This window comes from Ixodes scapularis, unplaced genomic scaffold, assembly GCF_016920785.2.
Source record: "Ixodes scapularis isolate PalLabHiFi unplaced genomic scaffold, ASM1692078v2 PGA_scaffold11__112_contigs__length_91849675, whole genome shotgun sequence".
NCBI classification, from domain to species: domain Eukaryota; kingdom Metazoa; phylum Arthropoda; class Arachnida; order Ixodida; family Ixodidae; genus Ixodes; species Ixodes scapularis.
In genome coordinates, this window is record NW_024609837.1 from 67583172 (window position 1) to 67605396 (window position 22225).

The 22225-nt window shown below is 43.1% G+C and overlaps 1 protein-coding gene across 1 annotated transcript in view; it reads left to right on the forward strand.

Annotated features, from left to right (window-relative positions):
- The first annotated feature begins 13234 nt into the window (after positions 1–13234).
- Positions 13235–22225, forward strand: part of LOC8040940 (arylsulfatase B-like) — a 65110-nt gene continuing 56119 nt past the window's right edge. Inside the window, exons 1-3 of the mRNA XM_040205920.1 lie at positions 13235–13273; positions 16825–16984; positions 21734–21846. Of these exons, the coding sequence (XP_040061854.1) occupies positions 13235–13273; positions 16825–16984; positions 21734–21846 (312 nt within the window). The remainder of the gene's footprint in view (positions 13274–16824; positions 16985–21733; positions 21847–22225) is intronic.

Below are 22225 nucleotides of genomic sequence, written 5' to 3' on the forward strand. Positions count from 1 at the left end.
GATTCCTGGACCTTTACCAAAAATATCGACATTTACAAACAAAAAAGTATTACATCTCTAGATTTAACATCTAGGCCAAAACAGAAATGTTAGTAATTTATAAACTAATGCAATACTATTTACGACAAAAGTATAACATTATTTGTTATTGTGATGTATTTTAATCAACTTGGTTCTTTCGTCAGAAAGTTTGAGAAATGGTTTTTAGTTTGTTGATCTGTTTAGGTCAACAGATTCTGAGAGAGAATATTACTCGACTCATTTATAAAACTGGCATAGCAAAACAGATGGCGTAATGTATGTTTAAGTAAGCGAGAAAAAAAATCACATAATCTGTATTCGTCTTCGTGACTGATCGCGGTTTTTATTACCTTTGAAGCATTGCGGTTCTCAATGAGGAATTTCGCTCTTTCCGTGTATAGATGAGTCGAATATTTTCCGCTTACATTCCGTAGTGGTTCGGTGTTGAGCCAAAAATCGAGTCCTATTTGGCCACCCTAAAAAAGGAAGAAATAAGGTTCTCAGTCTCTTGTTTCCCGACAGACAAACACAATGCAGATCTATTCAACACTCACACTAGTAACGGTGTGGTCGTAATAGTCTTCTCCAGCACTGTAGCGACCATATAAGCTATCAAATCCTCTGTAGATTGGCGTGTACGTAAGCTTGTAGTTTCCCAGGTTCCACTGAGTGGTGAAAACGTTTTTTTTTTTGACCGGAATGCCTCTACTAAATTCAGACATGAATCATATACGACGCATTATTTGGCCGTAACAGCTGATGATGAATGAATAAATAGATGCATGCGGCGGAACCCCTTTAATTGGGCGGCTGCTAGCGCCACCCAGTCAGTGTTTTGAATGTCAACAGTTCATATCCATCGAATACACAAGGCGGGTTGCATCGAGATTCCACAACGCTTCCTCAACGCGCATTCCACACAATCTAGATTGTCGTTCTTTGCAGACAAGTTGAAGCGCAAATATGGCGTCCAGTGAGTATCTCTAAAATATTCGAAATGTAAAATGCCGGAGAATTCATTTTTAGTTCGCCGCCTTTTTCGCTTAAAGCCTAAATTGGCAGCGGAGAACAGTGCAGGTAACTTCAAAAGAGCTTCAAGTGGTCAGGGAAGACAAGTTCTTGAAGGATGTTCAGAAGACCCTGAATACCCTTTTTGCAAGCACACTACTTACACACTTCGCCAGTATAACGCCTACAGAGAAATAAAACAATAAAATTGCGACGAACTCGCTGTAGTGCAGGTCGAATTTTTTTGTGAATTATCAGTGCAAATACATATGAGAAATTCAAGTTGTTCACTTCGCGTTCTTCTGATTGGAACGACTCCACACTGGAGCCTTCTACTTGGCTGAAGTGGAGCTGACAACGGTCTGCACAATACCAAACTCCCTGAACCATGATCCCGCGGCCATCCTGTGCTCCATGACATCACGAGGAAAGCTCTCGAGGTTAAATATACTTCATTATCTTTTAGTGATAAACCTGTTGCACAGCATAAGCAAAAGGGAAACTTGTGTTTTCTATCACCACCCCTTTTGAAGCAGGATTCTCGGGAGTGATCTAGAACTTTCTTGCGGCGGAATCATGGAAAGGGAGCCACTGATGCGGTGGGGAGTTCAATAAAGCGAAAAGCTGACCAACTTTTTCAAAAGGGGAAAGATCTAGTTGATGCGAAAGATTTTTATGAAAAAAGAAAAAATCGAACTGTGAACCGCCCCGTTGTGGTTTCTTGATAGATTTGACGTCAGCTTGGCGGAGGAACGGTTGCCAAAAAGTATGCGGACATTGACCGGCACGATGGCCGTGCATCATCTCTGGAGACAGACGCCCGGTGAGCTCTTCTACCGTCAGGTAAACTGCTTTTGCAAGTTTCCAAATGTATGCTCCTATAGCTGCAACGTGCATATGATAAATGTTTGAATATCGATCGTCATTAATGCTAATAGCTTGCCATGACATGCGCTCAGCACAGAATCTTTTTTGTTTGTTCCTTATTTTTTTAACTGTTTCTTGCCTTTTTTAAATAAACTTCAGCATCTTTCCGCGATATCGATCCTTTAGCCTGCCACTTCACAGGCGGTCTTGTTTATTGGGAACCACCAAGTGCAATAATTGACATTCTCCGAACCACCAGCATCCTCAAAAAAGAAAAAAAATAAAAAAAAAATAAAAAAAATAAGTAAAGATAAATAAATAATAAAAAAATTAACGTTGCAGTGCAGCCCTTACCAAAACACCTCTTTACCTGGAATAAAAAAAAAAAAAAAAACAACCCTATCAATTAAGAGCATGCTATTGCGGATGTAAATACCTCAAACATTATAAATATTTATGTTGCGATAAGCGCGAGAAAAAAACGTTTAAGGTAGCCATTAGTTATATTTAGTCGTGCACATTCTACAATATGGTGAATAATAATAATATTAACAATATGATTAATAACAAAAAAGATAACGCCTGGGAGCTCGGCCATGCTTTCTATCACGATTGCACATGATTCACTTAATAATCAGCGAACCATTCAAACCGAAATCAATGTCACAAAAGAATAATGTTTTTGTTCCCAAATACTAAGCGTTTGGGAGAACTATCCAGTTTTAAACAAAGACGATAGAAACATATTAACGGTTACGAGCAATTTGAGTAGTTCCAAAAGTGATCAGACTACTTTTGTAATTACTTCCTAATAAATATATTCAAATGTTTACAAAGTTAGTACAAAATGTAGTCATTAGGAGTACTTTGATTAATTGTAGTTAATACCGTACAAAAAAGTCTGCTTTACTGTATATAAGTGAGACATTTTATCATCCTGTGCAGCACCACTGCAAGCCTTGGGTGATTAAAGTGCATAACACAGTGGTGATTACACAACGGCACGCCGGCACGATGCTCATCCAGATTGAAATGAACAGGGGTGGGGATTGAACCCAGAATCCCACTGTCAGTATCTGCTACTGGGTTGCGCAGAACGCACATGCGCAGTAGACGACTTCCTGAAAATGGCGCACGTCGCAAGCGCATCGATACTTCATCGATTGAGTACGTGTCTCATTGACTTTGAGAATTAAGATGTGTACTGCGGTGTCCTAGCATTTAAACAGTACGGAAATTAAAAAAAAGTATAACTTCGGCTGTCGTCAAAAGGTGATATACGCAAAATAAAGCGAACGAACAAGTTTGAAAGCGCTTTTAAAGAAGCAGCTGTTCAAATAGTTCATAATTCCAGGACGACATAATTTTTGTAGCCGACTAAAGCAGCTGCTCCCCTTGAACTTCTTGAACTTTTTTTTTATTAATTGAGAGCAGCAAAATGTGACACAGGTGTTACTATGTTATGTTACTTTGAAGAATTAGGACGAGAAAGTGGGTTGAAGAAAGTACGCATGGATGAAGGCGGCGGGTTGTTATCTTACTGTTTTCAAAAGTTAAAAGCGCAAAACAACAAGGATGAAGAAGAAAACACGCACGACACAGAGGGCGCCTGTCTGTAACGTGTGGGATTTCTTCTTCTTCCATGTTGTTTTGCGCTTTTAAGATTTGAAATCATCACGAACCAACTAGCTCAAAACAGTCTTAATGTTAGGTTACGTTTCCTTAGTAAAATATAAAAATCAATTTGAGTGTCAACCGCTATTCCTCCCCCCCTTCCCAATATCCCATTGATATATGCAAACTAAAATTCAAAAGCGTTTTTTATTAATACAAACATTTTAACCGATTTTTATTTAAGGTTTATTTATTGTTTGCTTGCGTTTTTATATCCTTGGTATATTATGCATTTGTGCATAATTAGCCAGACTGTGAGTCAACAACTCTCTGCGATATACAGGGTGTTATTTTTTATTCGAAACGGATTTTAAAAAAAGGCGTCTTTACTGCTACGTGAATGCCGTCTTCACTCTGTGTTTCTTGAGCTCGGCGGACATTCGAGAGGCGAACAACCGTCACAGTCTGGTGAGTCATTAACTAAAATCTGTTAATTAACTTTTTAATTATTGGTTTTATGGACCATGTTGCAATTGTAATTTTGAAGCCAGCCGTCCTGGAAGGCTATACCAATTTACACATTAAAAAAAAAATGCAACTGGTTTGGACGATGACGCATTAAAGCGAGAGCGCAATGGTTTGGACGAGGGCAATGACGCATTAAAAGCGAGAGCGCCAAAGACCGCCCCCGCGAGTTTGCATACCTCGAGCCGCACCGTGACAGCCGCAGTGCAGCTATGAGATCATGACGATTTGTACGTCACGAAACCGTCACTTCTACAAGCGTCACGTGATCAGCGCTTCCGGCGCACTTGGAACTTTCAGTTTCGGAATCGGATGATAGAAAGGGGAGAAATTGTCGACGGATATCTCCAAACCAGTTGCATTTTTTTTTAAATATGTAAGTTGGTTTAGCCTTCCAGGACGGCTGGCTTCAAAATTACAATTGCAACATGGTCCATAAAACCAAAAATTAAAAAGTTAATTCACAGATTTTAGTTAATTACTCACCAGACTGTGACGGTTGTTCGCCTCTCGAATGTCCGCCGAGCTGAAGAAACACATAGTGAAGACGGCATTCACGTAGCAGTAAAGACGCCTTTTATAAAAATCTGTTTCGAATAAAAAATAACACCCTGTATATGTTTTACTATATCGCCCGTCATGTGTTGCACTTCATTGGAAGTGCCTTTGAGGAATAACAAAACTGAACTGAACTGAACTGAATTAGTCAACCAAGTTCTGCGGAGATTTAGAATTGCGGTTGTTCTCTTTAGATAGGCATGTTCTTTAAATTCCTTACGAACATAACCTACTAGCACTGATTTTTGAAATAAAAAAATGACACCTTTACAACTTCCTGGAACGCCGATTCAGAGCGCAGCTCTTGAGGAGGAGGAGGGGAGGGGAGGAGGGGACGGTATGCCCCTCCATCCCCATCCGTATCCTCTCTTCCTCCCCTTCTCCTCTTTTTACGCGCAAAACGCGTGTCCTCGCGCGATGTTTCGGTGCGGTGACGTTTTGGTACCGACCTATTATGCGCCGCGTGGTTACGCCGACGCCGACGCCGCTCAAGCCGAAAATGGGCGCCTAAGAGATGCGCTCTAAAACGAGGGAGAAAGAAAGTATTCTCCACACTTGTTGATATAGTATATACACCCTAATATTGTTTATACTCAAATGCGTTCGTTCACTGGAGACATGCGCAACCGGCCCATGTATTGATTTATACTTCGAAGAGCGAAGCTTTTTCGTGTGCGCCATTCCACGGAGCCGCCGTCTTTACACGAGGTAGCGAACATTTAGGGTAGAGAGGCCTTTCCTTTTTACAGTTCTTTAGAACGCATTACGTAACAACTTAGTTTTGAATGGACGTGTTTCTTTTACTTTTTTTTTTTGATCGTTGTTGGCGCTTTGCAATGGCTCCGTGACTTCATCAAAGTGTTTCCGCCGCTTTATTTTTGCCAGGGAATTTACGTTTTATATGTTGCAAAATGAACTTTAAACGTCAAATTACGAGGTTTTCGATTTATTTATTTATTAAAGTGTCTAAACAATCTGTGCCCCGTGTTTTAAAGTTGACAAACTATATCCGCCATCTGTGTTCGGCAAGACATTGAAGTATTTCATGTACCTATAAATCCCTGGGATCTTTTCTCTGCAAAAGTTAAAAATGACGTTCGTTTTGTGTTCGATTTCAGAGGACGACATCGCGAACGACGCCAACTAATTCGAATGATGCACTCACAATGCCTTTTTGGTTTGAGGCGTTCTAGAGACCAACGACGTCGGGACTGTTCTTTTGGTGCTATGTCACGAATTTGTTGAGTTATAAGCACAGTTATATTAGCTGTTGGGCTAGTTGGTTACTCCCTGTCCACTGTTCCTTCTGGTGTTAGTCTTTTTCACTATAATTTTGTAAAATTATAAGCAGAGGTCAGTTTTTTTGGTGTAATCGATAATAAACCCTAAAGATAACCCCCGATCAGGTTTTGTAAAGATTAGGGAATACAGAATGACACCCCATTGACCTGTCCTTAAATGAAAAAAGCGACGCTTCACGGGAAGAATTTGTGTCTAAAACCTCATTCTGTGTTTATCAGTAACACAGCTCCCATTAAACTGTCAGCAGAGCTGCATGTTTCTTCTAAAAACATACCTGTGCTGTTTTCAGTTTTATTTTACCGCTAACAGTAACATTGAATTAAAAGGGGGGGGGGGGGGGCTATTGAGGCTGAAGCCCAGGTCCACACTTGAAAAAAGGGGTGGGGGGGGGGGGGGAGGGGGGCCCCTCGCTGGGCTCTCGGTGCAGTGCCTTTCTCTCTCATAGGAGAAAACACCCCCCCCCCCCCCCAAAGAAACGTTTCTTGATTTTCTTGTGTGTTTGTCGTATGCGTGTTTAAAAACCCCTTTGGTCGTAAATCACTGTGGTCTAGGACATTTTTCGCTCGTCACCAGCGCGTCCGAAGCACTATAGTGGCATCAATTTCCTGTCGGCTTCGTCAAATTCTTTTTCTTCTACGGGGTCATTTTACTTTATCCAGCGCCCGACCATACTTTGTTTCATCTCTCGTTGAACCACAACGGAAGGCTAAGGGCCTCCACAGCCAATCAAGCGCAAGTCCAGGTGTGTCGTCACGCACTAATACACGCCCGAGGAGCCAGGTGACGTCACTTCTGAACTTGCGCTTGATTGGACGTGGCGGCTCCTAGTCTTCCGCTGCGGCTCGACACAGGAGAAAACGAAGTAGGCAAGAACACTTTTTTTTCGTTTCTTCGCAGGTCGTTAGAAACCGATATACCGAGGGGGGGGAGGTCATACTGAACGTCTGTACGTTCTCGGTGGCATTGGGGTGTTTTGAAGAATCCATCTGGCTTAAGAACAGAAAACTCTTTACGGTGGCCGATCATTAAGGGGTCGCTCTTTGTTTGGGCGTCTGTAAGCAGCCTAGTTTTCTTTTTGCTTGTCACTTCACTTCTCGGATAGCGGAACGTTGACAATCGCGTAATCCACGTTTTTTTTTTTCTTTCAAATTACAACCAAACCCGGACCTTACAGCCGCTCGATTTTCGAATCCCAAAATCCGTGTTCCGCTTGGTGCACGTACAGGTATCATTTGTTTCATTTAAAATTGTCTTTTTCGAGAACGCATTGTACGGAGCCTACCCCAGAGCATAGCCCTGCCTAGAGAGAACAATTATGACAATCATTCTCAAGAGCCACTTGCTGCGTGAAACGTGTATGGTGGGAGGAGCCACAAACACAGGTGTTTCGCCGCATTGCCTCTTGATTGGTTCTGCTGGGTTGAAGGTGTGCACATACGCGCGGATAAGGCAGTGACACAGCGTGTTTTTTTTTTAGATTTGATTGAACTAGCTTTTTTTCAGCATTAGTGCCATTCGCGCGAAAACGGAAAGAGATAAGAATTTATTCTGTATGATACTGATTGTAATATTTTATAGTCGAAAATTTTAATTTAAATATTCTTGGCATTCGAAGCGGGGACGCTTTAATATTTTTTTTTTTACTGAAACATTGTATTTTTGACCAACATTATCATCATCAGCATTGTCGTCGTCATCGTTATAATCATCATCATCATGATCTCAAATTTCGGGGCCCTGGCCAGCATTAGCTTCGGGCTCAGAAACCCCTTAAATCCGGCAAACTTGGAAACAGTGCGAAAAAGACAAGGGACCCTTGTCGTGTTCGCGCTGTTTCCAAGTTTGCATAAAGAGCCAACAACCCAACTTCATGCCTTGTTGCCCTTAATCCGGTCCTGGCAACCAGGTCGTTTCCCAGGTTTTTGAATGACACGCAGGTTTATTGAAGATTGAGGAATTCCGTGCTCTCCCTATGCCCTCATAAATATCCATTTTGTTGTTCAACACCAAAAGTTTACACCAAACAACTGCAAACCAGAGTAAAACAATCAATAAAAAACGGAGCAGCAAAGCAGGAAATTTACTTAAATTAAACTAATTATGTCTTAGGGGCCTGCGAACGCACATCGGGCGTCCCGGAGGTCTTTGGTCACATACGAAGCTTCGGGTGCTACTTGCCCCACGGGATACCGTCCAGCGACATTTAGCGGGTCAACGTAATGCTCGTCTTCACCCTCTCGCTCTGGGGGAAATTGGTGGGGGAGCGAGGGTTTCACGAGGTACTAATCTTCCTCACAAACGTTTTCTTATTTGAATAGGATACGTATGTAAAAAAATAATAAACTTTCACAAAAAAACATTTATTTGCATCCCGAGCCTCTGTTTAAGTTGGAAGCGATCCCCAAACACACTTCTATTCTGGGATTAACGTCTAGGCATATAGGTATTATTTAGCCATATCTCACAGATCAAAATCTCTCCAATGACGTAAACATCGCGCCAAAAATATTTGTATTTTCTGAAATTTTGCGCAATCTTTAAGCTCATTTGTAGCCTACGTCTTCCCTCTAGACAAAAAAAAAAAGTTGTTTTAGGGAGTTCATTGTCACGACTTCTACCTTGAAATAAATATCGACCAGTAAAACCGGCACAAGTTACGCATTGCTGCTGCACCGTTTTCGAGTCCCCGAAGGGGTGCAACGCCAAGCGGCCGGGTCGCTCGAGATCAGATCTCAGAATCACAACTCTCAACTCTGTTTCCCTCGCTTTTAATTCACGCGTTCTGCTCCACGACTTGCCAAGCACAGCAGAAACGCAGCTCTGGTTCGCGTCTGGTAACCCGCGTGGCGGAGTTTCTCGAGCGACAATTCAACCAATGCGTAACTATTCCGCTCGGGAGAGTTACGCACAAAGATGAACACAGAGAAATACCAAGCGCCTGCCCTGTATTTCACGGTATTACCGATAACCCCCTTTTGATTGCGTAATCGGCTGCGTTTTACGCATGTATTTTCAGTTGAAAGCATCACCCTGACACCCAGGGTCGCGCTCAATATTTCTCCCACATTTAACGCAGTTAAGAAAATACGCCGCTTCCAGCTGCGTTAATTACGTGATGCATGACGCGTGGGTATTCATTATGACCCCTTTCAGCAACATTTTAAAAAATAAAAACCTACACGACTGCAACTTTATGCAGCTGGCGGACCCTCATTTTGCTTTATCACTCGACCCTGGCACGGAAAAAGGAGCACGTGTTTTTTTTTGTTTTTTTTTTCTTTTTCGTTTTTGAGCCCACGTTCGCGTTACTTCAATTATGTCAAGGAATTGTGTCATTTTAGTTCGATAGCGTGAGATCCCGGCAAAATCAAAACAAAACATAGCAAAACACAACTTCCGTGAGCAAACATCTGCTAGGATTAACCTGTTACGCATTCGATGATCTCTCGTGTGATGAATTGCACTGTGTCGGTTACTGAATCAGACCTCAACTGTGGACTTGACTGCTTGTTTCGTCCTGGAACAGGATTTTCAGGTGAAAATGGCTTTGAGATTTCTTCACGCGCATACCAGCCAGTTGACATCCAACTATAATAAGTTTGAGAGCCGTGGGAGAGCAATGTGTGAGTTCATCCGGTTGTAATTGTAAGATTAATTTCTTTTTTTTTTGTGACATAGGGGCATTGTGTCAAAATGAGCATGAAAATGTTGTCATATATGACATGACCTAAAAGCGTTTATGCAAGTTTTCCTTCGCATTGCAAAGTATTTGGTAAGCCTAAACTGGTAGTGAAGCACAAATTCTCGTGATTTTGTTAAAAAAACAAAACTCTGGAAAACTGCATGCAAGTACGTGGCATAAGCACGCATTGCACATGCCATAAGCTTAAAAGTAACCCTAAAAGGGGAGGGTTAATTATGTCACTGATTTCCATAACTTATTCCGAAACCACGTTTCATGGCTTTATTCGGCAGTTTAATTGTTCAGCAATACATTTTGGTATAATTTTATGCTTGCAAAAGAAAGCTCTGCACGAAAACTCATTCTGAGGTCACGCAAATGGGGTAGCGATGGCGAATGGGGAATGCGCCTATGCTTTGCTTTTTTTTCTATTACGGGTTCCTACGCATGCGTAATGTCTTTTCACTCCATGAAAGCGATATGTATGCCAAGCCTAAAAACTTTTGGAAATGTGTTCCGACAAGAAATGAAAGACATTCACAAATCTCTGTAACGCGAAATTAGAGTGCATCTCTTGAGGAGGAGGAGGGGAGGGTACGGAGTTCGGAGAGAAGGGTAAACCCTTCCTCCTTCGTACCCTCCCTCCTCCTCCTTCTTAATCCCCTCCTTCTCCATCTCCTCCATTTCCTCCTCCTCCTTCTCTGTACCCTCGCCTTCTCCTCCTCCCACAGTTTCTCCGCTACATTTAGCTGAATAATTGACGCCACATGACCTCAACAAAAATTCAGTTTCCCCATAAATTAGCGGACAAAATGACGTCACATGACTTGGTGTCCCGTCATCTATGAACAAATTCAGTTTTTCCGCTACATTTAGCGGGAAAACTGACGTGACGTGTCCTCAACACCGATTTTCTCGCCAAATTTACCGGGGAAATTTAGTTTCTTCGCTAGATTTCGTGAACAAATTCAGTTCCTGCACTAGATTAAGCGGGAGAATTGATGTCACGTGACTTCAGCACGAATTCAATTGCCCGAGTTCAGCGGGGAATTTTCCCGCTAAATCTTGAGGAGGAACTGACTTTGTCCACTAAATCTAGCGGAGACAGTAAATTTAGCGGGGAATTTGATTGATGTTGAGGTCACGTGACTTCGATTTTCCCGCTACAGTTAGCGCTGCTACGCCAACGCCGACGCCGCGAAACACGAAAACGCGCGCCTATGAGCTGCGCTCTAAAAAGAAGCGCAACAGTTGCGTGGTTCCAAAGCAAAGTTGCTCTGGTTATACCTGTGATTCAAGTGAAATCGCCAACACGTTTTCTGAGCATTTCAAGTCATGTTCTTTATGGTCATGAGTTCCTGACGGTAGCAAGACGTGCCACGGCACAGCCGTTTTTTTTATTTTATGCTAATTGACGAACCTGAAATCAGAGAAAGCATTCGTGATATAAAATCAAAGCTGTCTGGTGGTGCAGATGGAATTCCCAGTTTTATTGTGAAAAGGTACACTGAGCTGCTGACTGTTGGCTTATTTCACATGTTTTATTCATTTTTACATTTAGAAATATTCCCTTCTAGCTGGAAACGCTCTGTTGTTCTGATTCATAAGTTAGGAGATCCTAGCATTGTAAGCAACGATCACCCCTTTTCATTATAATGCAGTTTTTCCAAAGTTTTTGCAATGATAATGTACAGTTACAGCAATGCCCAGCACAGTATGTACAATTACTTTAGAGATAAAATAAACCATGAGCAATATGGATTATTGAAGGGCAAGTTGGTTGAAACCAATCTATGCAATTGTTTTAGATTATGCAGTGTCGTTGGTCCGCGTCCGGGAGCAAGTCGACGTGATATACTTTTATATCACGAAGGAATTCAACAAGGTTAATCACAATTCATATCTGAGAAAATGTGATAAATATGATTTGTGCATGACTTACTGCCATTGGTTCAAAAGTTATCTTTCATGCCGTACAAATTATGTTATTGTGTCAATATCCATCTGCGACTATTTTTTATCGCCTTCCGGAGTACCTTAAGAAAGTAGCCAGGGTCCACTTTTATTTGTCATATTTGTGAATGACATTTCACTTTGTACGAAACATTTTGAAGTGTTCTTGTTTGCGGATGACACCAAACTGTTTCGACATGTACGAACTCACTCCGATTGCGTGCTTCTTAAGAGAGACAAGTCGGAAATTTCCGAGTGGAGTTCAAAAAATTATGTTTTGCTAAATGAACAACAAAAAAAAAAATAGAAAAAAAGAAAAAAGAAACAAACAAACAATGTCTCTAACTAGAGAACACAATTCACTTGTATTTCCTTACAAAATATGTGGCAGCGTTATCATACAGATGTCAATCATTCGCTATCTTATAATCCTTTTATTTCATCATTTAATTTTAATTATCATGTTTTAACTATCTGTGATGCCTCTTTTAGAAACCTTGGGGTGATATCTTGTTTAAAAGAAAATTTTCTTCGCATGTCTTTCTTCTGCGTTTATTTTGTTGCCTAGTGCGCACGAAGCAGGAGTATTCTTTTTCTGTACATAATTGCAGTAATCTCATTGCATTATGCTCGATTGGGCATGTTAAAAAAAACACTTCATAGGCATAATTTACTACAAATATTTTGACCGCATTTTTTACTTAAAAAGACAACAACTTAGGTTGTGGATTTTGTTTGATAGAAGACGATTACGGGGTTTTTGTGTTTTCACGTAAGGTTGTGAACGGTGCTGTTGACTCGCCACTTTTGGCGAGTCAACTGCACCCTTGCGGTCCAATCGAATTTAGTCCCTTATAGACCGTTGCAAAATTGCCTTCTGTGCGCTGCCATCTTTGTCTGCTGGGCTGTGGAAGGCCTTCTGTGCATGCGCGGTTGCTCTGCTCTGCGACATATCAGACGCTGCGCATGCGTCCATAGCTCAGTGACGCAGCAATATTTGCCCATGTGATAAGCAATGGAAAGGTCACCGACACGTCACCGATAGAAAGAACGCAAATTGAATTCAACAAGCTAGATCAATCTGTTGTAGACATCTTTAGCCTTCTGAACATTTTTCGATATACGCTTGGGTTATTTATTTGTACATCGTCATGGCCTTGTTTTGTAGCGTGCATTTATCCTTGATGAAGAGCAGTGTACCACCATTTGGGCCCTGTGTCGTTTTTGGGCACCCTAAAAAAGATTAATATTAATATGATCATATGTAAATAAATTGATTTATAGAAATTAAGGTGGTGTATATAGAAACGGGCGTATGCAATACGTTCTCTTATTTGTTTTTCAAGAACGAAAGCTAGAATTCTAAATTTTTAAAGTATATAATTTGAAGTGTTCAGGCATTTGAGCGTATAATTTCCCGTAAAACACAGTTGTAACTGAGGTCGTTCCCCGAACGCATTCGCATAATGGTTGTATATCCTGTCAATTTCAGACTTGATTCATATCTTTATTTGTCTAAGCAGCTTGCGTACCTTGCTAGTATTTTTATTATATTTCTGATCGGAAACAGTTCCCTTGAAAGTTGGTGACGAGCTATGTGGTTTCTTGTGATCCTAATTATTTCTTATTACATTTTCAGTTTCTCTCGCAATGATTGCGTTGGTGGCATGCCTCCTGTCCGCAGCATCTGCATCTCAGGCCAACATGCGTCCAAACATAATTTTTTTATTCATCGATGACCTGGTTCGTGTCAAACGCGTTCACAGTGCAATTGTGGGCAAAGAAAATGACCTCTTGGGGACAAATCGCTTTGGAAATTCAAAAGTGATGTCTACTCTGTCAAGTAAACGTTGCCCTCGAGCGATATTGCGATATTAGGAACTGATATCGACTGCGATCACTAGTCGTTTAGTAGCTGTGTTGCAAATTTATTGCGTTTGTTCATTGTACCGTCTTCCATTCGGTCCCCGAGTTTACTATGGAAGTCTTGAAAAGCAACTCCGCTCCATACTTTCCATTTTGGGATTATGACTGTTTGTAGCGCAGCCAGCGTCCCTGAATTACAAGGTGTAATTTTTTCTGGTTATTGTGCGTATTTTAAAACATATCGACGCCCCAAAGTTTTGTTTGGGGCGCGACGGACAAAACCGAAACTAGCCGCTCGAGGCCCTGCCGCTATGTGGACGTGACGTCAGGATCGTTCTCGTTCAACGAGTACGCATGCCAAGCTGCACCTATCTCGGTTGCGCTAGCCGTCTAAAGATAGAAGGTAAGGCCATTTTGTTTTAATACTGTATACGTGGTAAATATCCAGCATATGTAGCAAGAGTTAGTGCGTATACCAAAAAGCTAGCGACTGGAAAGCCCGTGAACTCGTTCGGTGCCGTACTAGGCGGCCGCCGCCGTACGTACGCTCTGCCGTACTCGTCGCTTGTCTACCGAAAAGCTAGTGACTGGAAAACGAGTGAACTCCTTCGGTGCCGTACTCGGCGTCCAAGGCTTCCCAAAGCCCACTCGTCGAACAGCATTCACCCACACATTCTGCGATTTCCGGTCCGTTGGAAACTTGTGAAAACGCAACTCCGGTTTGCACAGCGGGTTGTTTGAGCAGCCCACCGCGCTACAAGTTGTACTCGGCATCTTTCGAGGAACAGCTGGGCAGTCTTTGGCGCACCGCGTTGCTCGCTAAAGCGAGTCTTGGAGTTTTCACAAGCTAATAAGCAATAGGCTATACCGAAGGTACACAGGCTACAGATAAAAGCAACTGCTAAACATGCCAATCACAAGCCGAAGTTGCGGCGGTATTGGCTCAATGAAGCACACTTTACACTGCTCGACCGCGCAACGGGTGCGCCCATCCAGAGCGGAGAAAAAAAGAGAGAACGATCCTGACGTCACGGCCCAACGTTGCTTTAGTGATCGGCAACCCGCTGGCTACCCAGCTAAGAAGGAGCGGCTCGCGGCGGGTCGCATTTTTATTATCGGCATTAGTTTAGAATGCGGCGTCCCTCTGACGTAATATTTTGGCTGGGGTCGTATTTTGTGTCACTACGGCGATACCAGTAATTTATTTCATTTTGAGTTTTGGCCGGAGCTGCCCTTTAACCTAGCTCACCTGCATCTTCGTTTTAGTTTCCTTAACAATTTCATATGGCAGTGCGCAACACTGAAACTTGCACAAATTATATTCATTGGAAAGGTTTCACATCTTATTTATTTATTTATTTCGAAAACTCTCAAAGCTAATGGCATTGCAGAGGGGAGTGGAACGTACAAAAATAGAGTTATACAAGCGTACACTAAAAAGGAAAACTCAAATAAAGACAAGGCATGGCGCTGTGCAACATATTAGTACCGTAATATATCGAGATATAGCCCACCTAAAGTCCAGAGTAAATTGGATGAAAATAAGGAGCGGGCTAACTTTCGGTGTGCAATCAAGAAAAGTAAAAAAAAAAGAAAATTCGATGCGATTTTAAGATTTTGTGTCCCGGCCAAACTTGTTATCGCGGTGAGGGGCAATGAAGCAATTATGAATGCACTTCCCAGTCAGCAGTGTTCGTATAAATACCGCCATAGTTAACTACACATATTTTCACCTCAAGAAAAATGAACGCCGTTTACAACTCCCTGTTTACAACCCTCCTCCTCCTCAAGAGCGCAGCTCTTGAGGAGGAGGAGGAGGGGAGGGTACTGAGGGGACGGTATGCCTCTTCTCCTCCCTCTTCCTCCTTCCTCTTCCACCTGCCTCTTTCTCCTCCTCTTCCCTCCTCCTCCATCCTCCTTTTCCCCTTCCTCCCTCCTCCCTTCCACTTGGTGCAGTATGGGAAACATCCCATAATGCAACGCGCGTGTCACCGCCGTGCATTATGGCACGTTTCCCATAATGCACCGCGCAGTTACGCCGACGGCGCCGCGTCACGCCAACGCGTTACGCCGAAGCGTTACGGCTACCGTTATGGTCGCCGTTGCCATCGGTGTAACCGTAGCGTGTCGGCCAAACGCTTTCTCGTGAAGCGTCGTCGTCGTCGTCGCCGTCGACGTAGCCGTAACGCGTCGGCGTAATGCTTTTTCGTGACGCGTCACCGTCGCTCTCGGCGTAACCGTAACGCATCGGAGTAAAGCTTTTTCGTTTTTTGTGACGCGTCGGCGTAACGCTCTTTCGTGACACGTCACGAAAAAGCGTTACGCCGACGCTATATGCGACGCCTAGGCGTCACGAAAAGGCGTTACGCCGACGCGTTACGGTTACACCGCCGGCGACGACGAAGGCGACGGCGACGGCGACGCTACTCAAGACAGAAACGGGCGCCTAAGAGCTGCGCTCTAAAATGCAAGTTTTGCGCATTGTTCATACGCGGCGCGAAGAGTTTTATGAGATTTGCTTGTTGGAGAAAACAGCAATGCTTTTAGCGTCGGGAACGTGCACGTCTTCATAAAATAACCATATATCTAATCTTAAATTCCCCACAGATATCTTAATTATCCACATAAAGGAGGAAATTTGTCATGCTCCGTGAAGAGCATGACTAAGTTCCTCCATTTTTACTACGGTTCTTGAGGTGAATAGGGTATAGACGCTTTTATGCCGAAGTCATCACTGGTCGGAACAGTATGATTACTAGGAGTGTGCTATCTTTCGGTGTTTATAATAAAAGAGCAAACGAAGCCAAATTAGGGGTGAATTACCTTTTTGGGCGTCGCACATTTCTCGAAATTTTACGGTAGAATGGGATTTAAAGACGTGATTTGGCTGGATTCTTGCGAGAAGTGGGAAAGCAGTTCCTGTCTAAGGAGGTTTTTGAGAATCACCGGCTGATGGAATGCGTTAGTATTGCATGTTCGCATGCCTGCTTTATAAGAGTAACCGAGACGCGATAAGACATAGAAGGGTAATGTTAAAATATGCTGACTGAGTGATTGATTAGAATGAAAAATCTTATAAACAAGACACAACTTGCATTTAGTCGTGTGAAGATTGCCATGAATCACACTAACGAGGAATATATTCAATATCGACCTGGTGCTGGAAAACATAAAAGGCATCATTAATAGCGTCATGTATCGTTAATATGGGCATCTACGTCCCCCCCGGTCCCCTGCTCCCCAATGAAAAAAACAAATTACCCATAATGTGTGTTGTTTACACTAAGGACACAAATATTCATATAGTTCCCTAGTGTGATCTCGAATGTATTGTCTTTCTAATAGGCTATCCAGACTAACGGGTATTATGTTTACGATACCCTGACCGTACCCACCTCGCTGCCCTCGAATGTATCGACCGTACGCAGGGCTGGGACGACGTAAGCTTCCACGGGTCCCCCCAGATCCCGACGCCCAACATGGACGTCCTCGCCGCAGACGGCATCATCCTGAACAACTACTACGTCCAGCCGGTTTGCACGCCTTCCAGGGCGGCGCTCATGACCGGACTCTACCCCATCCACACCGGTACGCTAGAAAGCTCTGGCCGTGCAGATTCGTGCGTAGATTCAGTTATATCCAGGTGTTCCTACACTGGTGTCTCCAAACCTAGTCTCGATGCAGTGCGGAGGCTTACATTAAAAGTCATCGCACCCTGCCAAGATCGGGCGACTCTAAAGTCGCAGTTGCAATTGTGACACGTCGTACAAAAGACGCGGAGTTTCTCTGCGGATATGAAGACCAAATTATCCGAGGGCACGGCTAGGGCATGTTTGAATTAAGCGGGTTCGCTTCACGGATATGTATGCTTCGAACGAGTCATCAGACCAATTTTGTTTGACCAGTGTCACGTGATACGGGGAAGAAAAATGCTTGAGACATTGTCTGCAGGCTGCCTTTTGTATGATGTCCTGATCATTGTCTGTCCATATACTAACTGATAGGTTGTTGTCCTTTGTGTCGAAACTGTTTTTTTTTGTCGGAGCCAAAGGCATGCGCAAGGAGCGGGGGACAACATACGCGTATATCCTTCGCGTGTTTACGCTCTTCAATCACGAGCAGAAAGTAATTCCTACGCAGGGTTTTGCGTCACTGCGAGCACTGGTCATACGCGTTATTGCACTGAACGGGATTAGGACTAAAGTATTCTTGGGAGTGACGAAACGCAGAGAAAACCGCAGCAGCGTCCCATTATGCGTCGGCTTTCGGAGAATATTTCGCTTGATTTTGTTTTCCGGACAGAATTGCGGCATTTTTTATACAAAATAACTTCACCGAAGCTTGATCAAAATGTTTTGAACTCGCGAAGCATGACCCACAGCATCGTTGGGCGAAGATCTGTTTTTATATTTTATTATTAGGGAGTTGCACGATCAACACGGTAACTAACGTTTAAATCGGCGACCATCTTGATTTCTTCTTCGAGGGAAGCTTTAGAACCCTCGAGAGAAATCGTGGCTAGAATAGAACACTCACACGTAGTCGTCCATTCTATATCCAGATGTCAGGCGAGGCAGCTCGATAACTAGATTTGTATGTCGCCTTCTTCGTCTATGCACGAAACGATTTTGCCTCACCTAAGAGCAGATTTGTACGCAACGGTAAATTTTTGGCATTTTAATTACTTTTTTGGCGGTAACCTGCGTTTCAATTTGATTATTATTTTTCTGTAATTAATTACGAGTAATCAATTATATGTTTGCGGAAGACCTAACATTTTTCAGTATAGTTTATTTACGTAAAACTATCATATGTGTGCTCATGCGTAACTCGTCTATGTTCTACTAACATTAGGCACTTTTTTGACCCACAAATAATTAAAAAGAGTGTCTTGTTTCCTGTGTACGGGTTGTTACGATTCGTGTTTGCAGCGGCATAGATGACTGTGTTCTGCACCGACTTCAACTTACCAAAACAAAGATGCCCCCCCCCCCCCCCCCCCCCCTCATTCCATCTGGAAAAGGCCCACCAGCCATGACGCGGTTTATTTACTCCTCTCTCTCTCTGGCGAATTCTTTTAGCAATAGCTTAGTTTGTCCTCAATGCGCCCGCGAAAGCGGTCAGGTGCTCTATCTGGACGAGGACATCGAACGATAACTGCAGTTTAAACTTAACAGGCTGTAAATGACGAAAAGAAACAAAATGCAACTACCTTGAACAAATGTATGCATTTCTGTTTTCGTAATAAAGAGTAAATATATATATATATATATATATATATACATATATATTGTGAACGAAGAGAGGAGAATGTGATTATTGAATTTATTGCATTAAAGTTAGGGAAAGGGAGCTGGCGAAGAATTGGACCAGGAGCGGGGATTGAGCCCGCAGCCTTCGCCTGTCCGGGGCGACGCCTTAACCGATTAGACCCATCCAGGCCACTGGTTTCGGCGGACTCAATTTCTGACCAGCTTTTTGTGTACTGTTCAGTTTCAAATTCGCTTAACTTGGTAGACGACAACCGTTGCTGACTTAAGGCCCGCGCTATTTCCGACATGCGGCAGTGACGTGGCACGTCATCTCAGCGAACGACTCCTCCCCATAGGGGAGGAGTGGTTCCTTTTCCGACATTTGCAAGCTGAGATGACGTGCCACGTCACTGCCGCATGTCGGAAATAGCGCGGGCCTTAAGTCAGCAACGGTTGTCGTCTACCAAGTTAAGCGAATTTGAAACTGAACAGTACACAAAAATCTGGTCAGAAATTGAGTCCGCCGAAACCAGTGGCCTGGATGGGTCTAATCGGTTAAGGCGTCGCCCCGGACAGGCGAAGGCTGCGGGCTCAATCCCCGCTCCTGGTCCAATTCTTCGCCAGCTCCCTTTCCCTAACTTTAATGCAATAAATTCAATAATCACCTTCTCCTCTCTTCGTTCCCAATAACTACGGCTGCACTTGTCAATCTTCACTCATTTCCATTATATATATATATATATATATATATATATATAACGTGAAAAGTAATACATTACTTTTTGATAATTTTTTAAAATTATTTTTGTGATGCAGTAATTGATTACTGTAATCAGTTAAAAATTTGAATAATGTAATTGTAACTGTATTCTGTTACTTTTCTTCAGTAACAATGAAAGAACTGCCTCAGGGTGAGATTATACTTTTGGTTGGGAAGGAAGGGTTTTGGAAAACAATTTCTCCGGAATAAATATCCTCGGAATAAAGGTCCCGGAAGAAATTGCCCTAAAAAAATAGCCCCAACTGAAAAAAAAAAAAAAAATGGCTCCAACTGGTAAGGAGAAGAATATTTCCCACTGAACTCATTTGAAAATGAGCAAAGCAGTAAACTGGCAAACTTGCTCCCAACACAGTAGCTGCATTCTGATATAAATGGCTGTATTTATATATATATATTCTTTAAATTTTTTAATGAAAAGAAGCAGGAAGATGCACTTGAACGAAATGGTGTGAAACGTGAGATGAAACGTGAGATGAAAGTCTTGTCATGGCTCCCGAACCAATGAAATTGCGACCTTGGCTGATAAGAATATCAAAGAACCAGTCGCGAAGCAATAAGAAAAATTATAATAAGCGCTGCGTGTCTATGGTGTCTAAAGGGTCTATACTGGGACCCGAATATACTTGCGCGCAATGCAGCTGACCAAGAAGCTTCTCTGGCTGCGTTTACATGGATGCGTCAGTAGAGTCTCAAATTGAAAGAGAACCAATCACACCCACGCCAAGCCCCTCTGTTTCTTCCTCTTCTACCCCATCACAGTCGTTACATCTCGATTCGATCCGCTACAGTCGCATCCATGTATCTGTGCTTTTTTTTTTTCGCGGTTGTAATCTTGAAGGTAAAAACGGACGTTTACTTTCAGTCTCTCCCTCGCAAACTCTAATTACGTAGACATTGGGATTGTACAACGCCTTTCAGATAAAATGGTCGTAGTGCTGAAGTTTTAACTTCACCCCAAAGGAAAACCGCCTGTGTGAGTAGGCCAAAGGCCGACTCAAGCAGGGGGTTTTGCTTACGTTGTCTTTCGTGACGTTATGTGTCACCAAGACATCCGTGCTTCGTATGACAGTATTAATTCATGGAAAAGGGGACCCAGGGAGACAAAAAACAAACACAAATCTCCAAACACAGCTTGGTGACCAGTGGGCGACCGAAAGAATCTGCCTGGTCCTGGTATCGAACCAGGGAGCTGTCCATCTCCAGTGCAGCGCTCTAGCAACTGAGCGAACCAGACGTCGGTAGGGCAAACGGGTTTTATCAGCTGCCATCCGTCTAACACCAACAAAGTGAACAGCCTGCATTTTAAGGTTACGACTATAATGAAATTAATGCAAAGGTGCAAGTGAGCTGGACAAGAATGACAATAACAATCCCTGGAGAGGGGGAAGAAAGTGAACAAAAGGAAGAACACAAATCTCCAAACACAGCTTGATGACCGGTGCGTGACCGAAAGAATGCGCCTCGTCTAGGTATCAAACCAGGAAGGACTCCTCCTCATCCGTACCCTCTCCTCCTCCTGCTCTTCTTCCATTTAACGCGAAATTTTTGCTAGCTTTCCCGGTAAATTTAGCGGGGAAAGTTTTCCGTCATATTTAACGGGACAATGTTTGATCCAAATTTAGCGTAAAAATTTCTCCGCCAAAATTAGCAATACAAATTTCCGCTAAATTTAGCGGGGAGCTTTTGGCTAAATATAGCGGTGAAATTTTTCCGCTTAATTTAGCGGGGACATTTTACCACTAAAGTTAGCGGGGACAATTTCCGCTAAATTCAGCGTTGAAAATTTCCCGCTAAATTTTGGGGGTAACAATATTCTTCTAAATTTCGCGGGAAAATATTTCCGCTATATTTAGCGGGGAAAATGTTCTGCTAAATATAGCGGAGGAATTTCTCCGCTGAACTTAGCGGGGAAATTAACCCATAATGCAATGCGCGGTTACGCCTACGCCGGCGGCGGCGGCGACGCCGCTCAAGCCGGAAACGGGCGCCTAAGAGCTGCGCTCTAAAAATTGCCACCAAAAAAGAAATGCAATCGAAAAGCACTGTTTCGTAATATGTACTAAAGAAACAACATATGATATTTATAGTAATTGGCTGCTCAAGTAACGTTGGGTGTGGCTCAGCATGCTCACACTTCTTGCTTCGCAATCCGTTCTACGGCGTTCGTATCGGTGAACGCCGCTGTCTTACTGCTTGTGAAGCGACAATAATATGCACGGTTCTTCGCCAATCCAAGTAAAGTTACTTTAAATTTGCAGTGCACATACTTGTGCCTAAAATACTGCCAACCATCTCTTCCTCCAGGCATGCAGCACAGCGTCCTAATGCCCGCACAGCCGTATGGATTGCCCCTGGAGGTGACAATCATGCCCCAGCATTTCAAGAACCTCGGATACGAGACTCACATGATTGGCAAGGTGATCACTCGAGCTATACGAAAAGAAACTGAAGGAGAAAAGGAGAGGCCAGCGTGTCGTGACGTCTAAACCCCGAGCTCTGATTGAGAGCATAGTGGGTATGCTCAAAGAATAGCTGTCTTTGTCTCAACCCACGGTGTCTCTCCAACAGCTTGAGCGAAAATGACAGTCGTCTGCTCTTCGTGCAGGGTCTAGCAATCGAACTTCTACCGCCGGAAGTCAGCGTCCCGAGTTCGAACGCCAGACTCTGCGCGGGCAGCACACGGCGTTCTTGTTCGCTATCATTGGAGAAAGACAGCGGCTAAAGACAAAGGCAGCTATCCCTTGCGTCTAGCCACTACTCTTACAATCAGTGCTCAGCCCTCTGACCTAACCAGAC